Source organism: Larus michahellis, chromosome 6, assembly GCF_964199755.1.
Source record: "Larus michahellis chromosome 6, bLarMic1.1, whole genome shotgun sequence".
Taxonomy (NCBI): Eukaryota; Metazoa; Chordata; class Aves; order Charadriiformes; family Laridae; genus Larus; species Larus michahellis.
Genome location: NC_133901.1, coordinates 15945505 through 15968413, shown reverse-complemented (window position 1 = coordinate 15968413; position 22909 = coordinate 15945505). Strand labels below are relative to the sequence as shown.

Below are 22909 nucleotides of genomic sequence, written 5' to 3'. Positions count from 1 at the left end.
AGGACAAACACACACACGTACACACACAGAAAAACGAAAGGTCAGAAAGCATTGTCTGTACGGGGCTGGCACGGGAGCAGGGCCATGAGGAAGGGGGAGTCCCCCCTCTTGAGGGGACTCACCCCATATCAGCACCACTGGCCAAAGGAGCTTTTGCCTACCTGGACCCCGAATAAGAGCCCAGAAGGAGCTTGGCGAGGGCAGAGAGAGGTTTACCTGCTTGGGTGAAAACCCTCTGCCTCCCACCTTCCTTGTGGTCCAGCAGCTGGGAAGTGAGCACACGCATGTTCCCCATTCCCTTAACTCTGCCCTCGCTGCCATCCCAGGACAAGGAGCTCCTGCTCAGCGCAGGCGCCCAGGAAGGTGGCTGTCGGGGGCAGGAATAGCCGTCCCAGTGCCAGCAGGAGATGATTTCTCAGCCTGTCCCCAGTCCACAGGGAGACCATCACTGTGCTGAGAGCTCACGGGCAATGCCAGCGTGAGCCCATGTCTCCTGCAGCAGGAGGCTGGATCCATGCTGGATCTGTCCCACTGCACACCGGGGAGGGACAGGGTGCCGCTGGAGGGACAACTCTGCCCCTTGGGCATCTCTGAGCAGGATCAGCTTCTAGCCACTGTAGGGAGGATGACCTCCCAGGCACAAAGCTACAGAGCCCACCAGGACTCAGGAGATCCCACCCTGTGTCTCTCAGACACATCCTCCTCTTCTTTTGCTGTGGGGCACGGTAGCAGGACGCCCCCTCCTCTGGGGCCTCAGCGACGCTCCCGTCCAGAGGCTGGAGGCAACATACAGGTCTGGCAGCTCTTGCCTATGCACAGCATGCCAGGCTCATCCTGCAGTCCCAGCTGAAACTGCCCGGTCCCCAAACAGCCGCTCCCCCCGTTACACAGGGGTATAAACGTCAGTGCCACGTATGGGTGTATGCACCCACCGTCGCGCCCGTGTACTGACACACACTGCCCATACGCTGCACCTACGCCCGCTGGACTACAGTGCATGAGGTGGGCAGCTGCTGCATGTGCCACCGCACCACCCGGCAGTGTTGCCATCATCACCAGGCGAGGCCTGGAAGAGCCCTGAAGCCCCCGCCGTGATCCACACTAGCCCTGCGGCTACTCCAAGCGGCGACAGGGCCAAGCTGGAGCTGGGGTGGGAGGTGGTGGGGAGGGGCGGCACGCTCAGCACCCGGTGCCAGAGAGATGGGAGAGCGGTGAAGTCCAAAAGCAAGAAGAAAACCCAGATAAGGCGATGGGGACGCAGGCGTGCGAGGGGGAGCAGCAGCCAGCGAGAGCGCGGCCCAAACAAACAGCAAAAGAGACCGAGTGAGCGAGAGGTGCCAGGGCGGGAGGAAGGAGGGATGGGGCCTGTGGAGGGATGGGGGGCTGGATGTCCAAGTGCTGCCTCTGGCGGGAGTGAGCGCATCGAGGCGATGGGGGAGAAAGAAAGAAGGAAGAGAGGAAAGGGGGGTGGAAAAAAAACCAATGGAAACAAATAATACCTAGGCATATCCGAATCAAGAAACTGCCTGCGAAAACACAAAACAATCACATGGTTAGTGTGGGCTTGGATGGGCGGCAGCAGTGGAGAGAAGCAAGGGGGGACCCTGGGCGCTGCCCCTGGCACCTCCTCCCTGGGCAGGAATGGAAGGGTGCTGGGGAGGGAGCCGTACCGCTCCCCTGGTCTCCTCCTGAGCAGCTCCGGGGAACTGGGGAGGCTGGGGAGGAGAGCCAGGGCTGCTCTGGGCGATGGAGGCTGCGTGGCGTAAGGCAGCGAAGCAGGGAGCGCAAGCAGCTGGGGAGGAGGATGAAGCGGCCCTGGCTCTGCCCGCTGGCCTCCCTCTGCCCGTCCTCGCAGGCTGCTGGGGACGAAGCATGCGCGCCTGCATGCGGGATGGAAGCGGGGCGGGGGTCTGCAGCGAGCGCACCTTGGCATCCCGCGGGGAGCTGGCCGCCCTCTCCTCCCCCTGCCTGGCCCTGGGCAGGCTAGATAGGATGGATACGGGATGGATACGCCATGCCTGCGGCCCTGATTCGGGGCTGGCCCTGAGGTGCAGCCCCTCAGAGCACACGGGTGAGGTGGGCTCTTGGAAAACCCGAGCCCCCATCTCCCCACTTCTCTCCATGCCCTGAGCATCCCCCCAGCCCAAGCTGTGTCCCCTTGCCCTGCAGGACCTGCCGGGGGCAAGGCAGGAGCAAGAGGCACATCTCCCCTGCCAGACTACACTAGAGATGCTGAAGATCTGACCTGGCTGCACCTGGGACCAACTGGCCAGATCAGGAGCTGACATAAAACTATGCAGCCCCAGGAGCCCGTGGGTGCCACAGCCACCCAGCTCTCACCAGCCCAGCAGAAACCACCGCAGCTTTGCTGGGACAAGCCTTCCTTGCGCAGCTGTCCCCTCCTGGCCTTGCTCTGTTATCCCCAAAGTCTCCTGGTCTGACACTCACACACATACCCGACCTCGTGGTTCAGCTCTGCTGCCTGGGTACTGCGTGCCTGTTGCTCCGCTGTGCCCAAGAGCTGCCCGGGGAGCACTGCACAGTGGCACCTCCTGTCCAGACCCCCATCATCCCTCCCAAAAACACCCTGCCGTGGGACAGGCCGCCTTGGGGCAGCGGTGACCCTGAAGAAAATGAGGGGAAAAGTGGTCCCCATTGGGATACTCCTACACCGGCAACCACCAGGCACACTGCCCAGGACTGGTCCCGCTGCTCCCGCTGCTGCCAACGACCATCCTCATCTTGTCACAGCTGCCCGCACGCACACATTCTGGCCAGAGACCCTCCACCAGCCCTCCAAGTTTCACCAGCAGCCCTGGTGCAGAGGAGAGCTCTGCCCTCTGCACCCACTGCTCCCCGCCTTGACACTGCAGGATCCAGCCAGGGAGATCTCAAAGATAAAAAACCTTCAGCCCTGCTGCTCCCATATTGCTGACAAACCCACAGAGCGGGGAACACAGACCCCTGGGACAGGCACGAAGGGGCAGGCATCCCCACAGTCACCTGGCAGCGATGGGGTATGGCTTTCCTGAACCACCCTGGCACAGACAGGGACCAGACGTGGGCACCAAGTGGCCTTTCCAGTGAGTTTGCTGGGACATGGGACAAATAGTCCTTCGTGATAGGTCCCCTCCAGCCACGGGGTCGCTACATCCTCCGGGAACTGTCACCGATCAGCTTTCTGCACCAGGAGGTCACAGCCACCATCGGAGAGCAGGACCCCCACCCAGATTCCCTGTAGTGCCAAAGCCCAGCGTGGAGAGGCCTCAGGAAGGAGGAGGAAGGGGGCTGGCGGCCCTGCACCTCGAGACCCTCTGCAGCTCCAGAAAAGTGCCCCTCCTGAGGCAGCAACGGGTCAGGACCCTGAAGAGGGGCCAAGAGCCCCGCCAGGGGAGAGAGAGGCTCCCCATGTGTCCCCCCCCAGACCTCACCACAGTGGGGAAAGAGGAAAAGAAGCAGCAGCACGCACCGGTCGTCCTGGGAGGGGTGGATGTACCCAGAGGAGAGGATGTTCAGGGACAGGATGTTGGGGTCAATGAGAGACTCGTCTGCTTCTGGGGTGTTCCGGATCCGACCTGCAAGCACAGCATGGGGACACCTCTCAGGTGACAGGTGGTGGCCCTGTGAGGGTCCCTGCAAGGGGCAGGGGCAGCCCGCCTGTCTGCATCCCCCAGCAGCCACCTCATGACAGGCAGCAGCTGCCCGGCGCTCAGTGCCAGAAGTCCTGGTCCAGCTCCTGGACCCAGTGGCCAGGACTGAGGTGTCCTGCCCATGTGGTGTCCCAGTGTCACCTACCAGGCAGCCGCTGCTTTGCTATGGCAGGGTGGGAGTCGATATGAGGCATAAAGCCCCACGTGGGAACGTGGGCGAGAAACAGCCCGAGAGGATGCTCGGGAGCTTGTCAGGCTGGGGGTTGCTCACAGCCCACCCAACCTGGCTCGGCTTACCCACAACCAGCTCCCGCACTTCCTTCCAGCGGATGAGGCTGCCCGTCTCGTGCACCAGGGTGACAGTGATTCTCCTCTGAATGCCCTGAGACCCACAAGGGCAGAGAGAAGGGGCAGTGGTTAACACAGCTCCCATCAGGAGCCAGAGCCAGGACGGCATCTTGGGGAGGGAGTACCTGGTGGAGGAGGAAGGTCCCGTGGCATGGCATACCTCCGCGGTGGTCCACAACAGCAGGGATGTAGCTGGAAGAAAGGACCATGGTGTGACACAGAGCCCCGTCAGCCTGCCCAGAGGTGCCAAGCACTGGGCAAATCACCACGCTGCTTCCCTCTCCTTCCCGCTTCCCTTTCTGGCAGGACTTACTCGCCATTGGCCTCCAGCTCACAGATCTCGAAGAAGACCATCAGGTCATACTTGCACTGGCACGGGCCAGGGCTGGGCCGAGTCATGGTGCTCAGCTTCGTGGCAGGCACTGCAGCAGGTGGGAAAGACAGCTTAAAGGGTGAGGTTGCCGCTGATGTTTGGAGTGAGGATGGCAAGCAGGGTAAGGGCAGAGGAGGCAGGGACCACAGGGAGACACACCAAGGCAGCAGAAAGGCAGGAGGGAGTGCACAGAGGGGGACAGCCCCATCCCAGAGACCTCGCTGACCACCAGCGTGCCTTCTCCCATACCGAATGTGGAGTGTGTCAGGATGTGGCCAGCCTCACCCATCCCCGAGATCACAGAATCATAGAATCGTAGAATAGTTTGTGTTGGAAGGGACCTTTAAAGATCACCTAGTCCAAGCCCCCTGCTGTGAGCAGGGACATCTTCAACTACATCAGGTTGCTCAGAACCCCGTTCAACTTGGCCTGGAATGTTTCCAGGGATGGGGCATCCACCACATCTCTGGGCAACCTGTGCCAGTGTCTCACCACCCTCAGCATAAAATATTTCTTCCTTATATCTAGTCTAAATCTACCTTCTTTTAGTGTAAACCTCTTGTCCTATCGCAACAGGCCCTGCTAAAAAGTTTGTCCCCACCTTTTCTGTAGGCCCCCTTTAAGTACTGAAAGGCCACAATAATGTGTCCCTGGAGCCCTCTCTTCTCCAGGCTGAACAACCCCAACTCTCTCAGCCTGTCCTCACAGCAGAGGGGCTCCAGCCCTCTGAGCATCTTCATGGCCTCCTCTGGACCCTCTCCAACAGGTCCATGTCCTTCTTCTTGCTGGGGGCCCCAGAGCTGGACGCAGCACTGCAGGGGGGGGGCGTCTCACCAGAATGGAGTAGAGAGGCAGAATCCCCTCCCTCCGCCTTTTGGCCACGCTGCTGGGGATGCAGCCCAGGATGCAGGTGGCTTTTTGGGCTGTTGGGTGCACATTGCCGGCTCATGTCCAGCTTTTCATCCGCTGGTACCCCCAAGTCCTTCTCAGCAGATGATCTCAGAGATGCACGCCCTGAGCCCACAGCCCCGCGCACACATCCCAAACCATGCAGCGCTGTGCCAGGGAGCACTCGGGGACAGCCACTCATGGACAGCTGCTTGGGGACAGCTGGAGGGAGGCTCTCCAGGTGCTGCCACAGGGACTGCGCAGTAAACCGTGGCGCTCAGCCAAACCCCAACAACTTGGATCTCAGCAGCCAGAGCACAGGGTTATCCTGCAGCCCTCGCGGGATGGTGGGGCTGGGTGGCCATCTGAGCCATCCAGGGCAGGCAGCCTCCTCCCCACCGCTCCGCAGGAAGAAAGAAGGGGGCTATGCATCAGCCAAGCACTGCAGGAATGGGTGCTAAAGGCTCCCAGGTGCTCTGGCCCACAGTACATTTTGTGGTGCCCCCGGGGTCCTAACTGGTCCCCCTGGGGAAGGGGACCCTGCACCCAGCACAGGGACCATGGGCGGGCAGAGAAGCAGGAGGCCACATTCCCTACCTGGTTTGGAGAGTGGCATCACACGGGGAAAATGGCGCCGGGACGGCCTCAGCGGGCTGCAGAAAGAACCGGCTCAGTTAAAGCATCAACAGGGACCTCTGAATCCAGGCAATCCCACCTACACCCTGGGGCCAACCCCTCCCACCACCTGCTCCGCCTTTCTCTGGGTCCCCAGGAAGCCGGCTGCACTGGGTGTCCCCATGGCACCCAGGGGCTGTGGGTGGCCCAAAGTGTGCCCACCTCAGGACGTCCTTGCAGAGGGGTGGGAAGGGGTGCTGCTGGTAGTGCCCGAAGACTTCAAATACAATCGGCTGGCTCTTGATGTATTCAATGAAGGACTTGGTCACCTCCACGGCAATCTAGAAGAGAAAGAGCCATTGATGGCGCAGTTTAACTGGGAAAGGGAATGCAGCCGGCAACAGCATCAGGGAGGGTGCAAGCCTGTCCGGCCCTCTGCATCCCTCACCCATCCCCTTCCCCATGGCCCAGGGATGCTGTCCCCACCAAGACTGCTGCCATGAAATCCCAGCCTTTTCAGGTGGAGGGCAGTGGCTTTTGGTCTTTCCCCCACCCATCCACCTTGTCTAAGGTTGGCTTAGCTGGGTGACTAGGAAAGCCAGGAGGAAGGTGCTCCCCTGTGGAGACCCACACAGCTGCAGGGGTGAGAAGGTGTGGGCAGGGGAGGGGTACGCACATTTTGGACGTGATAGAAGCCCAGCGGTGGCCCCCGTCCTGTGTTCTTCAAGGGCTCTGTTGAAAAGGCCTCGTCGTGGCGATGGATGAAGCTGCAGAGGGAGGGAAAGTGGCTCAGGGACTCTGGGACAGGGATGTGCCAAAGCAGGGAGGGGAGAGAGGGCAGGGACCAGGACAAGAGCCTGCTCTCCCTGGGGCTGCTGCCAACACCCTGGGCTGGCACAGCGCCCCCGCCCTAAGCTGATTGGAGCCTCTCCCTGCCTTTTGCCAGTGATCGAACGAGGTCCCAGACAAGTGCATGGCCTCATCCCACAGCCCTTTGTTTTGCATCCCCATCCACAAAGGGCTCAGAGGTGTGGGGGCTGGAGCTCCCCAATGTCCATTGCCAGCCCCAAGGCAATGGATGGCCAGAGCACGGTGGGAGACACAGGGCTAGGGGACACCGGGGCCTCACTTGAACTGGCAGAAGATGTCTGCATATTCCGCGGAGATGCTGGAAGCTTGCAGGACCGTCACACGAAAAGTGAAGATGCTGCCCAGCTTCAGGTGGTCCAGAGCTGTCTCCAGTGGCCCATCTGATGTAGGCTTTTCTGGGCTGTCCAGAAGAAGGTCCTCTGGGGTCACTGCAGGGAGGGGAGGGTCTTCAGCAAGGTCGGAGGGGTCACCTCTCTCAGTGCCTGCCAGCAAGCCCACACCAGGGCAGCGGGCTTTTGACACTTGAGCGGGAGCAGGCTGGGTGCTGGGGCAGGGGGCTGCTCCCCAGCTGCTTGTCAGCAGCCCCTCACCTGCACAGGTGTTGTTGTTGACTTCATCGGCGGAGGGCCCCATGTCACTGACCTGCCCCTGGCCTTCGACAATGCGCAGCTCCTCCTGGGAGGTCCCCGAGCGAGACATCCCCACGGCCGGGCATGACTCTGACTGGAACTGTACCAGGAGTGGGGCTCAGGGATGCTGGTGATCCCCGAGGTGGTCCCGCTTGAACCGCCACCACTACCCCAAGCACTGGGATACCTCCAGCTCTCCCCTCCCCATCCCACCATAGCCCCTCCTGGAACATGGGCAAGAGCAGGGTGCACTGGTGGCTGCCAGAGGGTGGGGGGCTGCCAGGTGGACTGGGAGCATAATGCCCGCACCTCTGGGAGCCTGGTGGTCCCCATGGGGGAGCATCGCCATGGCAGGCAGGGATTTGTGGTCCCCAGGCACCCTCCAAGAGCTGGCTGCCACCGTACCTTCTCAAAGTGCTGGTCATCAAAGGATATCTTGGCCGTCCCCGACTGCCGCACGCCAGAGCCGTAGTCGGGGGCTTCCTCATCCGCTGGAGGAAGGATAGGGGTGAGCCGGGGTGGGGGACGTGGGGGATGCAAGGGGCACATTTGGGGGAGGTCCCCCCCCTACCTGAGATGGCCTGCACGGCCACACGCAGGAAGCCCTTCACTTCGCCCTTCTCGCTGACGATGGCCACGCGGTGGACCAGGGGCACGGGGTAGAGGAGGTTGCTCAGGTAGACGAAGGCCCTGCCGGAGAGGGGGGGGACACACACACAAAACAGGGGGGGAGCGGTCACTGCTCCCACCCGCGGGTCCCCGGCGCGGGTGGCGCGGCCGGCGGCGGCCGGGATCCCAGGTCACCGCTTACGGCGCGACCATGGCACTGCAAAGCAAAACTAAAGAGAAGGCAGCCAGGGCCAGCCGAGAGGGGCAGGGAGCGGGCAGCGGGCGGGCAGCGTGCCACGGGCAGCACCATGAAGCAGACGGGGCTCGCGTACCTCTCCGGCTGTCACCTCTGTGGCAGGTGGGGAGGGGAGGGGGCTGCGTTGGTGCCACCATGAAGCTGGGAGGGAAGAGGACCTTCTCTGTGGTGGAGAGTTGGAGGATTAGGGCAGGAGGTGCTGCAACACGACTCGGGGGTGGCTGCAGAGTCACCGTGGGGGGGTACAGGGGCAAGGCAGGGGGGAAAGGAGGGTGACGAGGGAGGTAGAGGCCGTCGGGAGCGAAGGAGGGGAGAGGTGGAGGTCCTGGCCAAAGGCCAGAAGCCTCCAGAGCTGAACCTGCCGGGGGTCACGGCCCTGGCTTGTCCCGCGGTGTAGCAGGACCACCGGTGGCTGCAGACGGCCTTTGCCCAGCTGGGAGGGAGGCTGCACGGCGTGGCTGGCGGCATCGGCAGCGTGTGTCCCCCTGCCACATCCCTTCGCATATGTGGCTTTGGGGTCCCAGGCCACCTACCAGCATATCACAGGGATGGCATGGGTGGCTTCTCCCTGTGGGTGAGGAAGGAGCCGCCCGCTCCCTGTATGGCAGGTGTGAGCCTCCCCGCCGTCCTCAGTGGCATCCAGGCAGCCAATGCTACCACAGCCGCACCACGGTTCAATGTGATGGCTGCACCACGTCTCTACTGGCACCTCCTGCCAGACCACAGCTCCGTTTTCTCAAGTTGCTTTGCCTCCTCTTGCCGCCTTCCTCAACCTCGCCCCCAGCCAGGTCGCTGTTCGTTGGTCCTCCCGGCACTCTGGCAATGGTGGCACGCCGTGCCCTCCGCAGTGACAAGTCACCTCCACAGCCTTTGGCGCCGAGCTCCCTACCAAGCGGTGCGAACTGCCTTTGCCCGCAGGGCGGCACCGCTCCCAGCAAGAGGGGGTGCAAGGTGCCCAGCACCCCTCCCTGGGGCGCCCACTGGCATCTTGATACAGCATCTTCGGGTGTTGTGGGGCGGGATGGTGCTGGGGCTGGCCAAGACACTTCTGCTTTGGGAAGCTCCCATGAGAGTTGCAACTCCAGGCAGCTGGCAGTGCTGCTCACGACGTCCCAACCTTGCAGGCATCTTTGCAGACATCCAACGGCACCCGCAAGTGGCCAGAGGGATCTTGCAGGAGGACCCAGCCCCGCGCTTGCAGCCTGAGCCTCAAAGTCCAGAGGTTCCCCCTGCGCTGGTGACCCCCGTTGACCTCCAACCGTTCCTTGAGGCTTTTTCCACCCAAAGCATCTCCAAGGACCCAAGTTGTGGAAGCAAACGTGATGCCCCGTCACCACCTCCTGCTGGGCCTGTGTCACCCAATCTCTTCTCAGACATCACCAGGGACAAGTTGCTGGACCATGCCAGGGCTTCCCGGCAGGACCGCGTGCCCGCGGCAGAGCCCTGTGACCACAGGGAGGTCTCGAAAGTGCAGGGATCTGGGTGCACCCGACTGCTCAAAATCACAGGGCAGCTGGTGTTGAAGCCGTGGGGGTGGAGAGGGGAGGAAAGAGGGGGAGGGTGGGGGGGGTGGGCAGGGAGGAGGGGGACAAGTGTGTCACTAGAGGAAGGAGGGCAGGGATACTAACCACAAGATTGGTGAGGTGCAAAGATGGCATGCTCAGACCAAAGAAAAGCCTTTCCAAAGGAAGATGAAAGTGAAAGAACCCCAATTTTCGCTAAAGCTTTGGAGAGATAGAGCCAGCAGCTAAAAAAAGAAAAACCCAAAAAACTAAAAAAAAAAAAAAAAAGAAAAAAGAAAAAGAAAACCTAAATGAAAAAAAAAAGAAAGCAAGGAAAAAAAAATCAAAGACAAGGATCCAATCATAAACCAATCCAAGCACACTTCACAAGAAATGTGGCCAGCAGAGCTGCTGTGCGGGGAGCCAAACCCAGGGCAGACTCAAAAGAAGTCGGAAGGTGCTGAGCTCTGGGGAATGTGCCCCTGGCACGGAGCGGGACCGCTGCCACAGGGCCTTGTTTGTTTTTTTGAGGTGCTCCCGAGAGTTTTGGGGTTTTTTAATGTTTTGGTTTTTGTTGTTTGTTTGTTTTTTTTTAATAAAGAAAAAAGGAAAAAAGAAAAAAAAAAAGGGGGGGAAGAACCCAGCTCTTTCGGTCTGAGGCTGCAGGACTCTTATCCCACCTCCACCCTCTCTGCCTGTGCTGGTCCCCCTCCTACCCACTTCACTGCCTGCACCTTGACTGGCAGGGATACGCCTGGCTTTAGCACACTGAGGAAGAGGAGCTCCAGCTCCAACCGTCGGGGCAGCCCCAGTGGGGAGAGGTTCACTATCATGAACCTCTCCGGCTCCTGCCTGGGGCAAAGGCTCTGGGACCAGCTCTGGTCACACATTCCCTTGGGAAAACCCTGGAGCTGGCAGCACTGCATCCCATTTTGGGGATGGGCAGATTGTGACCAGATTTGGCGGCACAGACAGTTTTGCAGTGGCTGGTGGGTTTCTCCAGGCCAAGACTGATGGAGCCCGGGGGGTGTGGTCTCCTGGCCAACAGGTATGAGAAATCAAAGCTCTTGTCCTTGGCCAGAACCCTGAGACCCCCCTGAAAATCTCCTGTGCCAAGCTGGCAGGGATGGCCCCAAGCCCGGCGCCTGGCACGGGCGGCAAGAGAAAATGCTGCTTTTTGCAGAACCTTCCTCTTCCTCCTGCACCTGGCTTGCTCCTCTCGGATTTGTCCCCCGACCACCTGGGGACATCCAAGCCTCTGAGTCCAGGGGGGCTCACACTGACTGATGCAGCTGGGAGGGCCAAGCCAGTGCCAGAGGCACACGTGGCTTCAAACTGCCTGCATGTCCCCAGACAGCGGTGCCGTGGGGACACCCCGAGTCGGGTGGGAAGTGGCCTTCCCTGGGACATAAATGCCCAGGACCAAGACCCCCATGCAGCTCCCCCAGCTCCTTTGGTGCCGGAGATGCGGCAGAGCTCCCCTTTTTGGGGGCTGCCCCAAAGAGGACCTACCTAAAGGGTCTCCAGCAGAGCTGGCGCCATCCGCCTTCCCCCACTATCCCCTACCACCACTGTGCTTGTCACAGCCCTACCTCAGTGGGCGCCTTGCCACCCCACCGCGGGCCCCGGGCTTGGTGGCAATTCCAGCCGACTGTCCACCCCCTGCGCCTCCAGGATGGCCCGGAGGTGGGAGTCATGTCCGAAAGCAGTTCCCTCATGTGAAAGAGCTAGTTCCTTCCCGGCATGCTCTCCTAAAACCTCACCAACCTTCCTACTAAACTGAACAGGGGGGAGCGGTCGTAAAATGGATCCCGGCCATCACACAGCGGGCACTCCGGAAAGATGTCTTCCTCCAGGTCCTCCGCCTCCTCCTCCTCCTCCTCCTCCTGCCCCTGGTGCTGCTCGTCAGCAGGCTCGGTGATGTCGGAGTCGGGGTTCGAGAAGGTAGGGGAGGGGGTGAGATCAGCCATGCGCTCGCTCATGCATGTGTTGAAAAGAGGAGAGCTGTTGCAGCCAGAGATATCTGAACTAAGGTTAGTACAACAAGATAGAACACAGGTTAACACCAGCTGTTCCAAACAGAGAGAGCAAGAATAGGAATTTTGTGCTTTTTTCGGGTTGGTTTTTGGTTTTGTTTTTTTTTTTTTTCTCTTGGTTGGATTTTGGGGTGGGGTTTTTTTTCTGCTTAAACCAAGGGACGTCGGGAAATAAAGACCTGCCTGTCCGGTGCATCTCTAAAGGAAGCCACCAACAGCTGTCGGCTATAAAGGGCAGAGAAAAGAGCGACCCAAGGAACCGGTGCAAACAGTGGGGATTCCCCTCGCTGGCTTTGTGGGCAACGCGGGGACAGAGCGGGTAGCACGAGGCTTGTCCCCAGCCCCACCACCGAAGGGAATCTCTCCACATGCCGTGGCACGGGGGGACGCCTCCACAGCAGGTGCGGTTGGTCAGGCCATGCGGCTCAGTCCCCTGCTCCCGCTGCCCACCGGGGCAGACCCCTTCTCCGGGGTGGCCTGTCCTCATCGTTGGCACTGCACCTTTCCAGCCGGCATGTGGGAAGAGCATGGAGACACGCGGCACATACCATACAGACGGATGCTCGGACACCAATGTGTGCACATGGACGTGTGCCCGCCAGGGCAGAGGTCGTGATGGCACGGGCTCTCAGCCTGCTGGAGAGCCACAGCACCCTGCCTCCCACCAGTGGCAAGCCAAGAGCCCATGCCTCACAGCACCGTGTTACAGCAGGCAGTGGGAGCGTTGCCAGCGGCTCGCAGGTCCCTCAGGGTCCCGGCAGCCAATGCCAAGGACAGCCATCACAGGCAAGATGGGCCCTGACCAGCATCGGGGGAACAACGTATCTCCCGTGGCACGTTCCCGGGGAGAAGGCAGAGCCGGCAGCGCTTCCTCCCGCAGGGCTGCCTGCAGGTCCCAGCAGTGCTTAGAAGGAGCCAAAGCGCTCACCTGCCGACCAGCCTGAACCAGGGGAAGCGGTCATAGAAAGGATCTCCACCGGTCACCACGTTGTCGCAGTCCTCAATGACGCTGGAAGGCACTTCTGCTGCACGGTCATACATTTCACGCATCAGGTCCAGGCGTTGCCTGCAGGCAGAGGGGACCACAGTAGGCAGCGGTGAGAAACCGGGCTGAGGCCGGCCAAGCCCCCCCCAGCATGGCCCTCATTTACCCACCTCAGCTTTTCCAGGGTCCAGTAATGTGTCGCCCCATTCTTCTGGTCCTGCACCTCTACGGCCACAATGGTCCGGGGGAACGGCCGCTTCTCCCGGTCCTTGGCGGCATCGGGAGGCAGCAGGTCGGGAGGTAGAGGCGAGTACAGCGTGTCAGTGAGGAGCACAAACTGGAACTGGACCTGGAGAGGGGCAGAGGGGTGGTGGTGAGCTGCCTGGGAGGAACAGCAGGCTCCATGTGGTGCCTTCGGTGACCCCCTTCTTAGCACTTCCCTGGCTGCCCACACTTGTGGCCTCTGCTGTGGGTGCCACAGCAAGCCAGAGAGGAGCCCTGGCCACCCACCTTCTTCTTCAGCTCCACGCTGATGGCGTTGGCTTCCTTGAGGAAGATGGCATTGCCCCAGAGCAGGTCGCGGAGGGAAGTGAACTGATACCACTTCCACTTCCTAAAGGCCCAGAGGGCCAGCTCGAACTCCCGCTCCGTCCACTGAACTGTGGGGACATGGAGGGACAATCACCCCACTGCTGGGAGGGAGGACATTGGCATAGAGGTGCCCAGGGGAGATGCAGTCCAGTCTTCTTGCTTCCACAGAGAGCATCAAAACCTTGTGGTGGCACCTAGCCCTCACCTTCATCCTCAGGTTCCTCCTCTTCCTCGTTTGCCTCAGGGTAATACCTAGAGTCCATCTGCTTCTGCAAAGCCTCCAATTTGCTCTCATAGTCCTGGGGGAAGCAGGGAGAGGGGTGATGCAACTCACAAGGTGTGACCTTCCTTCATGCTGCCATGCAGCGCTTCTCCACCCTCCTGCAGGAACCCAGCCTCCTCCCTCCTCTGGATCCGTGTTTATGGGGACAACCCCCAGAACAACAGGTTTGCCCTTGTTTTTAGGACACACAGAGCCACCCCATGCAAACATTCATCAGGACTCAGTCATGCCGGGGCAGCCTGAGAAGAAGCCAGGTCCTGGCCACCTACCAGCCTCTGCTGCTCGAGAAGGTAATTCGCCTCCTCCCGCTCCCTCCGGTACTGGTCCTCCAGTTCCTGGAGCCTGGGAGGAACAGGGAAGAAGAGGATGACCAACCTGCAGGTGGCTACCCAACTCCCCATCACCCCAGCCCCCGTGCCCTCACCGCTGCTCCATCTCCTGCTTCATGTCAATGCCCTGCTTCTCCAGCAGCTCTCTTTGGGCAAAAGCCCAGTCCACAGGCTCAGCGGGGGTCTCAGCACACGGGGTCCGCTCCCGCTCCTGCCGAGCCTGCTCGGGGTGGTTAAAGCGGAAGACGTGGCTCTTCCCCATGATGATGCGATTTCCTACAAGGATGCACACAGGGCAGGGGGAAAGGGTGTGGGTTTAATGTGGGACAACCTGCAGCGTCCCTGTGGGATGGAAGGAGGTGGGTCAGAGCAGTGCTGGCGTGCTGGCTCCAGGGACTCACCTGAGCGCAGGATGCTGGGCTCCGTCACCTTTTTGCCATTCACATAGGTGTCGGCACCTTCGCAGGGCTCCAGGGTCACTATTACTGCAGGGACAGTGGAAAGGGGAGAGAGGGAACGAAGGTTAAGGTGGAAGCAATGGGATAAATCCTGTATTTCCTGCTCTGCTGCTCCTGCAGCGTCAGAAAGGGCAGCTTTCTGGCACTTCTGGAGCGCCTGCCCCAGCTGGCACTCCAGGCGCAGAATAGGGGACACCGGGGTATCCGCTAGCAGCACCCACACCCCGGGCAACCAACGAGGCTTGGCCAACCTCATGTTAATCGGAGCAGTCCCAAAGACTAAAAGTAGCTGGAGACTGGACATGAGAGGAGATCAGAGCCTCCAGCATGCATCTCCAGGCTCGTCTCCCAAAGCCCTTTCACCCCAAGGTTCCTGCTGGTTTGCAGGGTGGGCTCTGCTCCACATCTTGGATGGGAACATGGTCTGCTTTTCCCTCCCACCTGATCTCCCTGGCCTGCCTCACTGCGGCAGCTTCCATGGGTCTTGCACAAGCTTCCCTCCCAGCTAGGTAAGGGCCATAGCTCGCTCTGGAAGCACGGAGAGGACACATCCATGTGAGAAAGCCCCACTAGTCTGAGGAGGGCAGGACACTGGCTGGGGGCAGGCGCTGGGGACATGCAGAGGGACTGGGTCTCCGGGGAGATGGAGCCCCTCCAGACAAGGAATACCTTCGCCACCGGTTTTGGTGTCGCTGCGGAAAAGGCAGTGCTCTTCCTTAATGAAGTGCCCGCTGAGAACGATGTCTTGCCTCTTCTCTGCATCTTCCCGGCCAACCCTGCCAGGGGAAACCCAGCTTGATCCTTCCTCAAAGCAGCCCCTCCCTGGGCCCCCCCCCAAAACCATCCTTGAGGCTGACAGGAGCAGCCCTTGGTGCTAGACCAACATTCCTAGTGAGATTCCCAGGCAAATTCCCATGCGGCCATGGCACTTTGGGGATGCCCTGGGAACAGCCCCCAGCCTGGAGACAGCTGTCACCCCACTGCCCACCCAGGCAAGTCAGGCACTGAGGTACCAGCGAGGCTCCCACTGCTCCACAGGCCCTGGCCCTCACCTTGTTATCCCGTCCTTGATGTAGTAGAGAAGACACTCAGACATGAGCGGGTCCTCATTCAGGTTGACCAAGTGGGGTGTCTGGGAGAGATGAACCAGGAGTCACCCTGGTGCACCCCTCGGCACTGAGGGATGTTCCTGAAGGAGCTGGGAACTCAGCAACACCTCAGGCTGTCACCTGCACGTGGATGGGCTCTCCTGCCCTCCGGAGCTCCCAGACAATGTGCCTAGCCAGGTACTTTTCAAGGGGACTGCAGAGAACTGAGCAGCGGGGATGAGGATGACCTGCCTCCACATGCCTCCTTGCTTTCCTCCTCAAAGAGCTGAGCCCTGGGCAGCATTCCCTTGTCTGCCTTTGAAAACTTGTGTGCCAAACAGGCCCAACACTGCCCATGGGGAGACCCTGATACAGCTTAGTGTCTCCTGGGGTGGGACCCTGCTCACCTGCGTGGTGCATCCATTGGCCCTTGCCTCACCATAGCCCCCAGCTCCGCTGCGGACAGTGTAGCTGAGGCAGAGACACATCCCATGCAGCATCTGATTTAGGATAAGAGGAACTAAAAGCGCATGTTTTCCTCCACTGATGGTACAAGGACAGATGAAGGACCTAAAAGAGCAGGTCCCAAACTAGAGGTTCAACAAAAAGTAGTGGAGACCTGAAGCTGTATCTCCAGGCTGAATTTCACTCTCTGGTCTCCTTCCTAACAGTTCCCTCCTACCACTTTTTTCCCCTGGGTCACAAACCACTTTGTTCTCGATGAGAGGGAACTTTCTCCCTCTGGCACAGATCTGTCTGGCTGCAGCTAGCTTAACTCACCCCTTTGCAAGCTGCTGTGATTGCACCTTGAGGCAACAGGCAACGTCCCAGGAGTTTCTCAGAAGTTCTGAGTTTCCCAGAAATAAGAATAGAGACTGTAAGAAATGTCTTATCAGCCCACTGACACTTGGCTTGCAGAGGGTTCCCCATCACAACAGCGCTACAAGCCCTGGCGGATAGGAGAGACTAACTCCAAATAGTTCAGGAGAGCTGGAGGTCAAGGGAAACACAGGCTCTTCTCCATGGGGGCTGGCAGGAATAAGTCGGCTGAAACATTTAACCTCAGGCCCCTCTAGGCAGACAAGTAGCCCTGGGGTCTGAGGCTCCTTCAGCTTGTAGTTTTCCTCCAAATTTGCAAGGCTGACTAGTAGAAGGCAGATGCTCTACAATTCCACTGAGCTCCTTGGAGACATAACCGCCCTAGCCATGGTATACAGCAAGACAACAAAGCCCTGCCCCGCTTTGCCCTTAATCAAACAGGGTTTTGCATGCTGTCAATGCTAACTTTCCCTGCCAGCCACTGGAGAAGTCAGAGGAGTTTCCACCCATCAGATAACTGAAGAGCAAGGAGGCACCAAGACCACCACAGCCATGCCCCACCTCCAAGACCAACCTGCTTTGGGGAATAAACCCCCACGCTTCCTAAACAAAGGTCTGGGGTCCTAACAGGCACCAGCTGAGACAAGAATGAGAAAAAAAAGACAACATGTAGAAATTTGTCTTAAGAGCCACACCAAGGCATGCAAGGGCAAGGTCCTGAAGCCTTCATCACCGAGTGTCACCACCTCCGCTGGGGCCCCACACACCTACTGTTTGGTCAAGCCAACCAGCATCGGCTGCTGGGGCAGGTCTCAGACCGTCCTTCGGTGTGGTTGCAGAGCCAAGCGAGCATACCCTGGTCCTACTGGCACATGCCTACACCTCGGCAGCCTGTGCTGCTCTGAGGTCTTCACGGGGTTGGGGCTGTGAACTGGATGTCACTCCCACCGTACAGACGAGCGAGGGCAGCGATGTGCTGTAACTGGTGCTTGGCAGGGTTCACTGGCACAAAAACTCTCTGGGGCACAGCCAGTATTTGCTTATAAATTTGCTTATAAAATACTTTCTAGGATGCTACAAACAATAAAGAGTATGGAACATTTCCGCACCCACATTTCTCATCAAGGACTTGCCGGTTTCAAGGGCAGCGATCTCAAACACCCCAAAGTATGTATTTTTATAAGCTGACACTGAAGCCCAACACAGTGATCATCAGCGAAGCCCCACCTGAATAGGGACAGCATCCAGGCAATGTGGGCTGGACGTTTAGCCATGCATTCATACCAGTGTTCGTACCCAGCTGGGTCAACACTAGGATTTCACCCATAGGTTTCACCCATAGCCAAGAAAAGGCTAGTGCAACATTTGGGGCTGGCCAGCAGCAACAGGGCAGGTCGGCAGGGAGCTGTGGTGGTACAAACCAGCCCTCATTTGACAGGAAGAAGAGAATAAGATGATCCTACCTTTTTAGGAGAGAAAACACCCAAGGTGCCTCCGTCCTCCCTCATGGCCACCCCCATTTCGGCCAGCAACGCTTCCCTGAAGGAGCAAGGCAAAGAAGAGCCTGTCAAAGCCTCACAAGCCCCTGGAGCTGGCACTAGACAAGCCCAGGACGGGACCTGAGCCCACAGGTTTGCCCCACAGATCACAGCTGTAGGGCTTGCTTCCCTACAGCTCTCCTTTCCATCTCTCACAAGGGTTTCTCAGAGCAGACCACGTCCATGCAGGTGTCTAGGGGCCAGCCAAGGTACAGCTGGATGGTCAAATTGCCCAGCTGCCCCCAGGAGTTGAACAGGCAAAGTGCAGAGGGGGGGGGAGATGCCTGGAGAACGCCACCCCATCCCACCCATCCAACCCCACCCACCCACCTTTCCATCCGGATTGCTTCTGTCCTCCGCAGCTTCTCCTCCCATGTCTCATTCAGCTCTGCGATGATCTTCTCTGTTTCCTGGCAAGCATGGGGTTAGCAGGGGGTTAGTGCATCCTACGGGCAGCAGACCTGCATGCTCTGCCCACCATGCCACAGTGGGACACTGGTCCCAGTTTCAGGCTGTTTTAAATGAGCCACAGCAGCATTTCACCCATGCCTTTCCATCATCGCCATCTTCAAAGAGCGAGACACAAAGATCAACCTCTCCATGCCCTTGCTGCCAGCCTGCTCCCGTGCCATCCTGAGCTGGGAGTGTCCGTCCCACAGAGCAAATGCAGCAGTCACCCCGCAGGGAGGATGGCAGCACCAGGTGGACCCTACCACGCCAAACCCTCTTCCATCCAGCAGTCCAGAGCATCTGGGCAGCTCTGGGGCTGCCCGCTCTGCCAGAGCATGCCCAAGCATCGTTTCCGATGAGCATCACCCATAATCAGTATCCAGAAAATACCGAGCCCCCTCTGCAAACCTCAGTGCAAGAGCATTGAGCTGAGCCCTCCATCCTGCCAGGCGCTGGCCTCTTACCTTGAGCCTTTCAATTGCTTCTTCGCTGCCTGGAGCAAACATGATGCGCTCGTGGAGGCTGGCGACAGAGGCAGCGCGGCTGGACAAGGCTGACAGGGAGGAAGAAGGGCTGATCCCGGCGATGGCGTTGGTCACTGTGGAGAGATTGTCATGACGGTGACTCAGCTCTACCCCTCTAGCATCATTATTGTTCTCAAAGTCGGGCACATCTATGGGGGGGGAAGGAGGGATGGGACAGGGGAAGACACACGGACAGGAAGAGAGAGAGAAAGAAAGATAGAGACAAGAAAAGCTGTTGGGAAAAGAAAACCAAAAAAAGAGTGGCAGGGTGCAGCAAGAAGAAAGCCAAGAATTACAAGGAAAAGGCACAGGCGACAGCACAGCAGCGCAGGCAGCAGCAGGGCAAGGGCACGCGCATCTCTTGCCCAGCCTGGGCAGCCCCCCAGAAGCACAGGGCTGTTTTGGGAAGCAGCCACTTGAACAGCCCTGGAGCCTTCCTGCGCTCCTGGGAGCAGGAGCAGGAGCGCATCCCAAGGATGCTTTTTTTGCAACACCAGATCCTGCAGCCATCAGGTCTGGGAGCAACTGTCCTCCCCAGGAGCGTGCTGCTGTCCCTGCCATCCTCCTCCACCAACACAGCCCAGGTGGTTCTCCCTGCCCAGCTGCCCCTGATTAGCTGGATCTGGGGGCAGAGAATGAGATGGGAAAGGGAGGACAGGCAGTGGCCCTCCGCCCTACAGAAGGGTTGGGGGGATGGAGCAGTGAGAGCAGGGTGGCAGTGCGCCCGTTACAGGCAGTGGTGCTTGCCTGCTGGCACTCGCAGCATCAGCTGCCACCGGATCCCACAGCAAAGGGACCCAGGTATCAGAGATGCTCCTCCAGCCCCAAGAAGTCGCAGGGGTTTGGTGCACTGTGCCAGAGGCGGGCAGGGCACAGGTTAGTGGGTGCAGTGTTAATCACTTATGTCCATCAGCCCATGTCCAGGGGAACTGAGCTAAGAGGGGACAGGCCAGGTCCCCGTCTCCTCAGTGGGCTCGGCACAGCCTGGCTACCCTGCCTGGCCCAGAGAGGAATGGGGCGATAGTGCTTATCCATCGGCAAAACCCTCCTGGCCGTCACCCACCCACCCTTGCATCAGGAGAGCACTGTGCCAGCCCGCCCAAGCACAGTGCTGGGCTCCAGTCCTGATGAGCCCCAGCACAGGCAGAAGCAGCAGCAGCGGTGGCAGGAAACATTGTGACAGCATGGAGGAAGGGGTCTCCATGGGGCTCGGACCCCTGTCACGGCAGATGGGGAGGACACTGATCCCTCCAAGTGCTATCCTGAGCCCGGGTGCTAGCTGCCACTCTGCCCCCTCCCCTTCGCCAGCTCCCTGGCCTAGGGGCCAGCACCTCTCCATCAGGTGGGGCCGGCTGCAGGAGCCCTTCCCCATGCTGCACAGGTGCCCCTGGGCACAGCCTACACCTCCCCAAAGCCGTGAAGCAACAGAGAGTACCAGTGATGGGGAATACACACATTTGGATCCTCCCGCAGCAGGATGGGCTAAGAGAGAGAGAGAGGGCAGGGAGCAGGGGTAAGACAGAGAGAACAGAACAAGAGTGGGTTCATCTCAGTAGGATTTCTGACAGCACACTGAGGAGAGGCCACAGGGGGGTGCTGGCCCCGGAACATCTTCCTGGCACCTCTGCCGAGCGAGCGCAGGATGCTGAAGACAGAAGGGGGAGGGGGAGAAGGGGAGGTCTGCTGCGTGTAAAGCAGCTCCTCCTGCTTATGGAAGCAGGCTGGGGGTTGCAAATGCGTGCACAGGGGCTCGCCGGAGGCGTCCTGGCCAGGCTTCAGCAGCGTGATGCTGCTGCGCAGCTGGCAGAGCAGGATGCAGGGGAGCTGCGGGGACACCAGCCCCACAGAGAAGGGGGACTCCAGCCCACCACTGCCTGGAGCCACTGCCAGAGACCACCAGATGGTACTTACTGTCAATAATGTCCCCAAGGCCCTGGGCATAGAGGAGGTCACGCAGGCGCGCCACCTCGTCCTTCAGCTCTCGGATGAGCTTGTTGTTGGGGTCCTCATTGATGACAGCATTGCAGCGGATCTGCTTGGCACGGTCAGCGTACCTGGGGAAGGGCAGAGCCCTGAGCAGCAGCTGTGGGGGCAAACCCCCAGTTGCTGGACAAGCAGAAGTGCCACTGAGACCCTGCAGGCAAGCGATCCTTTGGAGGATCCCAGCGCCGGGACAATCCTTTGGCCTTTTGTCTGAGGTTACAGGGTCCCTTCAAAGCAACCCCCCAGCCAGGGATGCTGCAGAGGTGAGGAGGGCACATGGCAGTGCCTGGGTTTCAGACGCCCCTCCTGCCCTTGCCCGCTGTGGGGGAACAAGGGTACTTCTTCCTACCTGAGGGTGCTGAGGGTCTCATCGTAGTTGATGTCAGCAGGACTGAGAGCAGCGACCATGGCTGTCCTGGAGTTGCCCCCTGCCCAGAGACATACACCCACATCAGGGAAATGCTGGTCCCCACACCAGCTGTCACTCTCCGCCTGGCAGCCACGCTCGCTGCCATGCCTGTATCTCCCCCCCATGTCCTCACCCAGGTTCTCCCGCAGCAGCCAGGTCAGCACCGAGTCCCGGTAGGGGATGAAATCTGTCTTCTTCTTCTTTTTGTTCTGGGGGATGGAGAGTGGAGGGAAGGGCTGTCAGGCTGCCCGCTTGCTTCCAAGGGAAGGTGACAGCCATTCCTGAGCCTTGGGGACTTGGAGGAGGACGGCTCTGCCCACCCACTGTGACCTTGGGCAGCTCTGCTCAGCTCTACAGGTCCTGCCTGTGAAATGCCCTCCCTCAGCCGGCCCAGGTGTTTAATGCTGGGTACTGAGAGCGACAGGGTGAGGAGGGTGATGAGGATGCTCTGACAGCCCCCAGGAAAAGCATGGTGTGGGTCTGGGCAGAGCCTCACACCAAAACCAGCCTGCAACCCACTCCTGCCCACCTGTGCTAGAAACCAACCTCCTCTTCCCCAGCCTGGCCAGGGCACCTACCTTGTTCGGCCCCGAATCCTGCAAAGAAAGCAAAGAGACTGTTTAAGTGAGCTGCTCCCCTCCTCGGCACCCACCACAGCTCCCCATCCCCCAGGCAGAGTGCGGAGGGCGCAGGTCCCCAGGGAGACGGCAGCCTCACGAGTCCAGCTCACCCCAGCCCCAGGGACAGCTTGGGATGTACCTGCCCATCCCTTGGAGCCGGGATGCTCCATCCCTCAGATCTGAGCCCATCCCTGCTGAGCTAAGCCCATTCCCCTGCAGTGCCACCACTTGTCTGTGCTCCGGCTACCTACCATTTCAGCTAGGGCAGAGATGACTTTCCCCAGCGTGGTCAAGGACTTGTTGATGTTTGCTCCTTCCTGGTGGATAGAGGAAAACCCCATATTTCAGAGCACCCGGGGATAAAGCAGCAGGACACGGCATCCCCACCGGCAGAAGGGGACCTCACGCCAGCTCTCACCTTCAGTCTTGTGCCTTTTGCACCAGTGGAGTCGGCTCGCTCACTCCCTGCCAGGTCCACCAAGCTGATTTTGCTGACCTGCAAGCCGAGATGAGGCTGTCAGCCCCGGCAGGCACAGCAAACCGGGCCCCAGCATGGAGCCGAGGAGGGAAGCAGTGACCTCTTGCAAAGTGACACTGCTCTGAAAGCAGAGGTGGGTTCTGCAGGGTCATCCTTGCCAGGATTTGTCCAGGAACAGGGCTAACATCCTTGCAGGCAGGGATGGAGGGCACCAGCCGTTAAATATCCTGTCCAGGGGCCAGTCCCTCAAGGGACTGTGAACCCAGAGTGTATCTGGGACCTATCTTGATCCTGTTTCAACCCTCCATCAGGACGCACCACCTCGTCCCAAGTGTTGTCAATAGCATACAAAGCCCTTCACATGTCCATGCAGGTTCCCCCGAGTCCCTCAGGCTCTGCTCTCACCTTCTCAGTGGTGATGTCTGTCTCAGCATCATGCCGCTTCTGCGTGAAGATGATGTTGAAGACGGCGTGGGAGCGGCTGCTGGTCTCGTTCATATTGGTGGCAGCCACCGTGCTGCAGGGAGAGAAGGACAGGGAGGTATGACACCCTGCAGGGGACACTGGAGTGGCTGGCG

The 22909-nt window shown here is 59.6% G+C and overlaps 1 protein-coding gene across 18 annotated transcripts in view; it reads right to left on the bottom strand.

The window, feature by feature from the left end:
- Positions 1 to 22909, bottom strand: part of KIF1A (kinesin family member 1A) — a 43009-nt gene that overhangs the window by 8000 nt on the left and 12100 nt on the right. Inside the window, exons 7-39 of one of the 18 annotated variants that reach the window (XM_074593327.1) lie at positions 22737 to 22848; positions 22272 to 22349; positions 22105 to 22170; positions 21812 to 21829; positions 21367 to 21442; positions 21174 to 21252; positions 20753 to 20895; positions 20297 to 20323; positions 18782 to 18990; positions 18198 to 18277; positions 17793 to 17868; positions 15475 to 15554; positions 15092 to 15198; positions 14366 to 14449; positions 14060 to 14240; positions 13905 to 13977; positions 13558 to 13651; positions 13272 to 13420; positions 12932 to 13110; positions 12705 to 12842; positions 11508 to 11768; positions 7945 to 8063; positions 7779 to 7864; positions 7335 to 7473; positions 7004 to 7172; positions 6551 to 6641; positions 6097 to 6215; positions 5857 to 5912; positions 4312 to 4420; positions 4124 to 4190; positions 3948 to 4032; positions 3470 to 3575; positions 1500 to 1526 (exon numbers count right to left, since the gene is read on the bottom strand). In XM_074593327.1, the coding sequence (XP_074449428.1) occupies positions 1500 to 1526; positions 3470 to 3575; positions 3948 to 4032; positions 4124 to 4190; positions 4312 to 4420; positions 5857 to 5912; positions 6097 to 6215; positions 6551 to 6641; positions 7004 to 7172; positions 7335 to 7473; positions 7779 to 7864; positions 7945 to 8063; positions 11508 to 11768; positions 12705 to 12842; positions 12932 to 13110; positions 13272 to 13420; positions 13558 to 13651; positions 13905 to 13977; positions 14060 to 14240; positions 14366 to 14449; positions 15092 to 15198; positions 15475 to 15554; positions 17793 to 17868; positions 18198 to 18277; positions 18782 to 18990; positions 20297 to 20323; positions 20753 to 20895; positions 21174 to 21252; positions 21367 to 21442; positions 21812 to 21829; positions 22105 to 22170; positions 22272 to 22349; positions 22737 to 22848 (3483 nt within the window). The remainder of the gene's footprint in view (positions 1 to 1499; positions 1527 to 3469; positions 3576 to 3947; positions 4033 to 4123; positions 4191 to 4311; positions 4421 to 5856; positions 5913 to 6096; positions 6216 to 6550; positions 6642 to 7003; positions 7173 to 7334; positions 7474 to 7778; positions 7865 to 7944; positions 8064 to 11507; positions 11769 to 12704; positions 12843 to 12931; positions 13111 to 13271; positions 13421 to 13557; positions 13652 to 13904; positions 13978 to 14059; positions 14241 to 14365; positions 14450 to 15091; positions 15199 to 15474; positions 15555 to 17792; positions 17869 to 18197; positions 18278 to 18781; positions 18991 to 20296; positions 20324 to 20752; positions 20896 to 21173; positions 21253 to 21366; positions 21443 to 21811; positions 21830 to 22104; positions 22171 to 22271; positions 22350 to 22736; positions 22849 to 22909) is intronic. The other 17 variants (XM_074593328.1, XM_074593331.1, XM_074593329.1 and 14 more) reach the window with 17 other exon arrangements.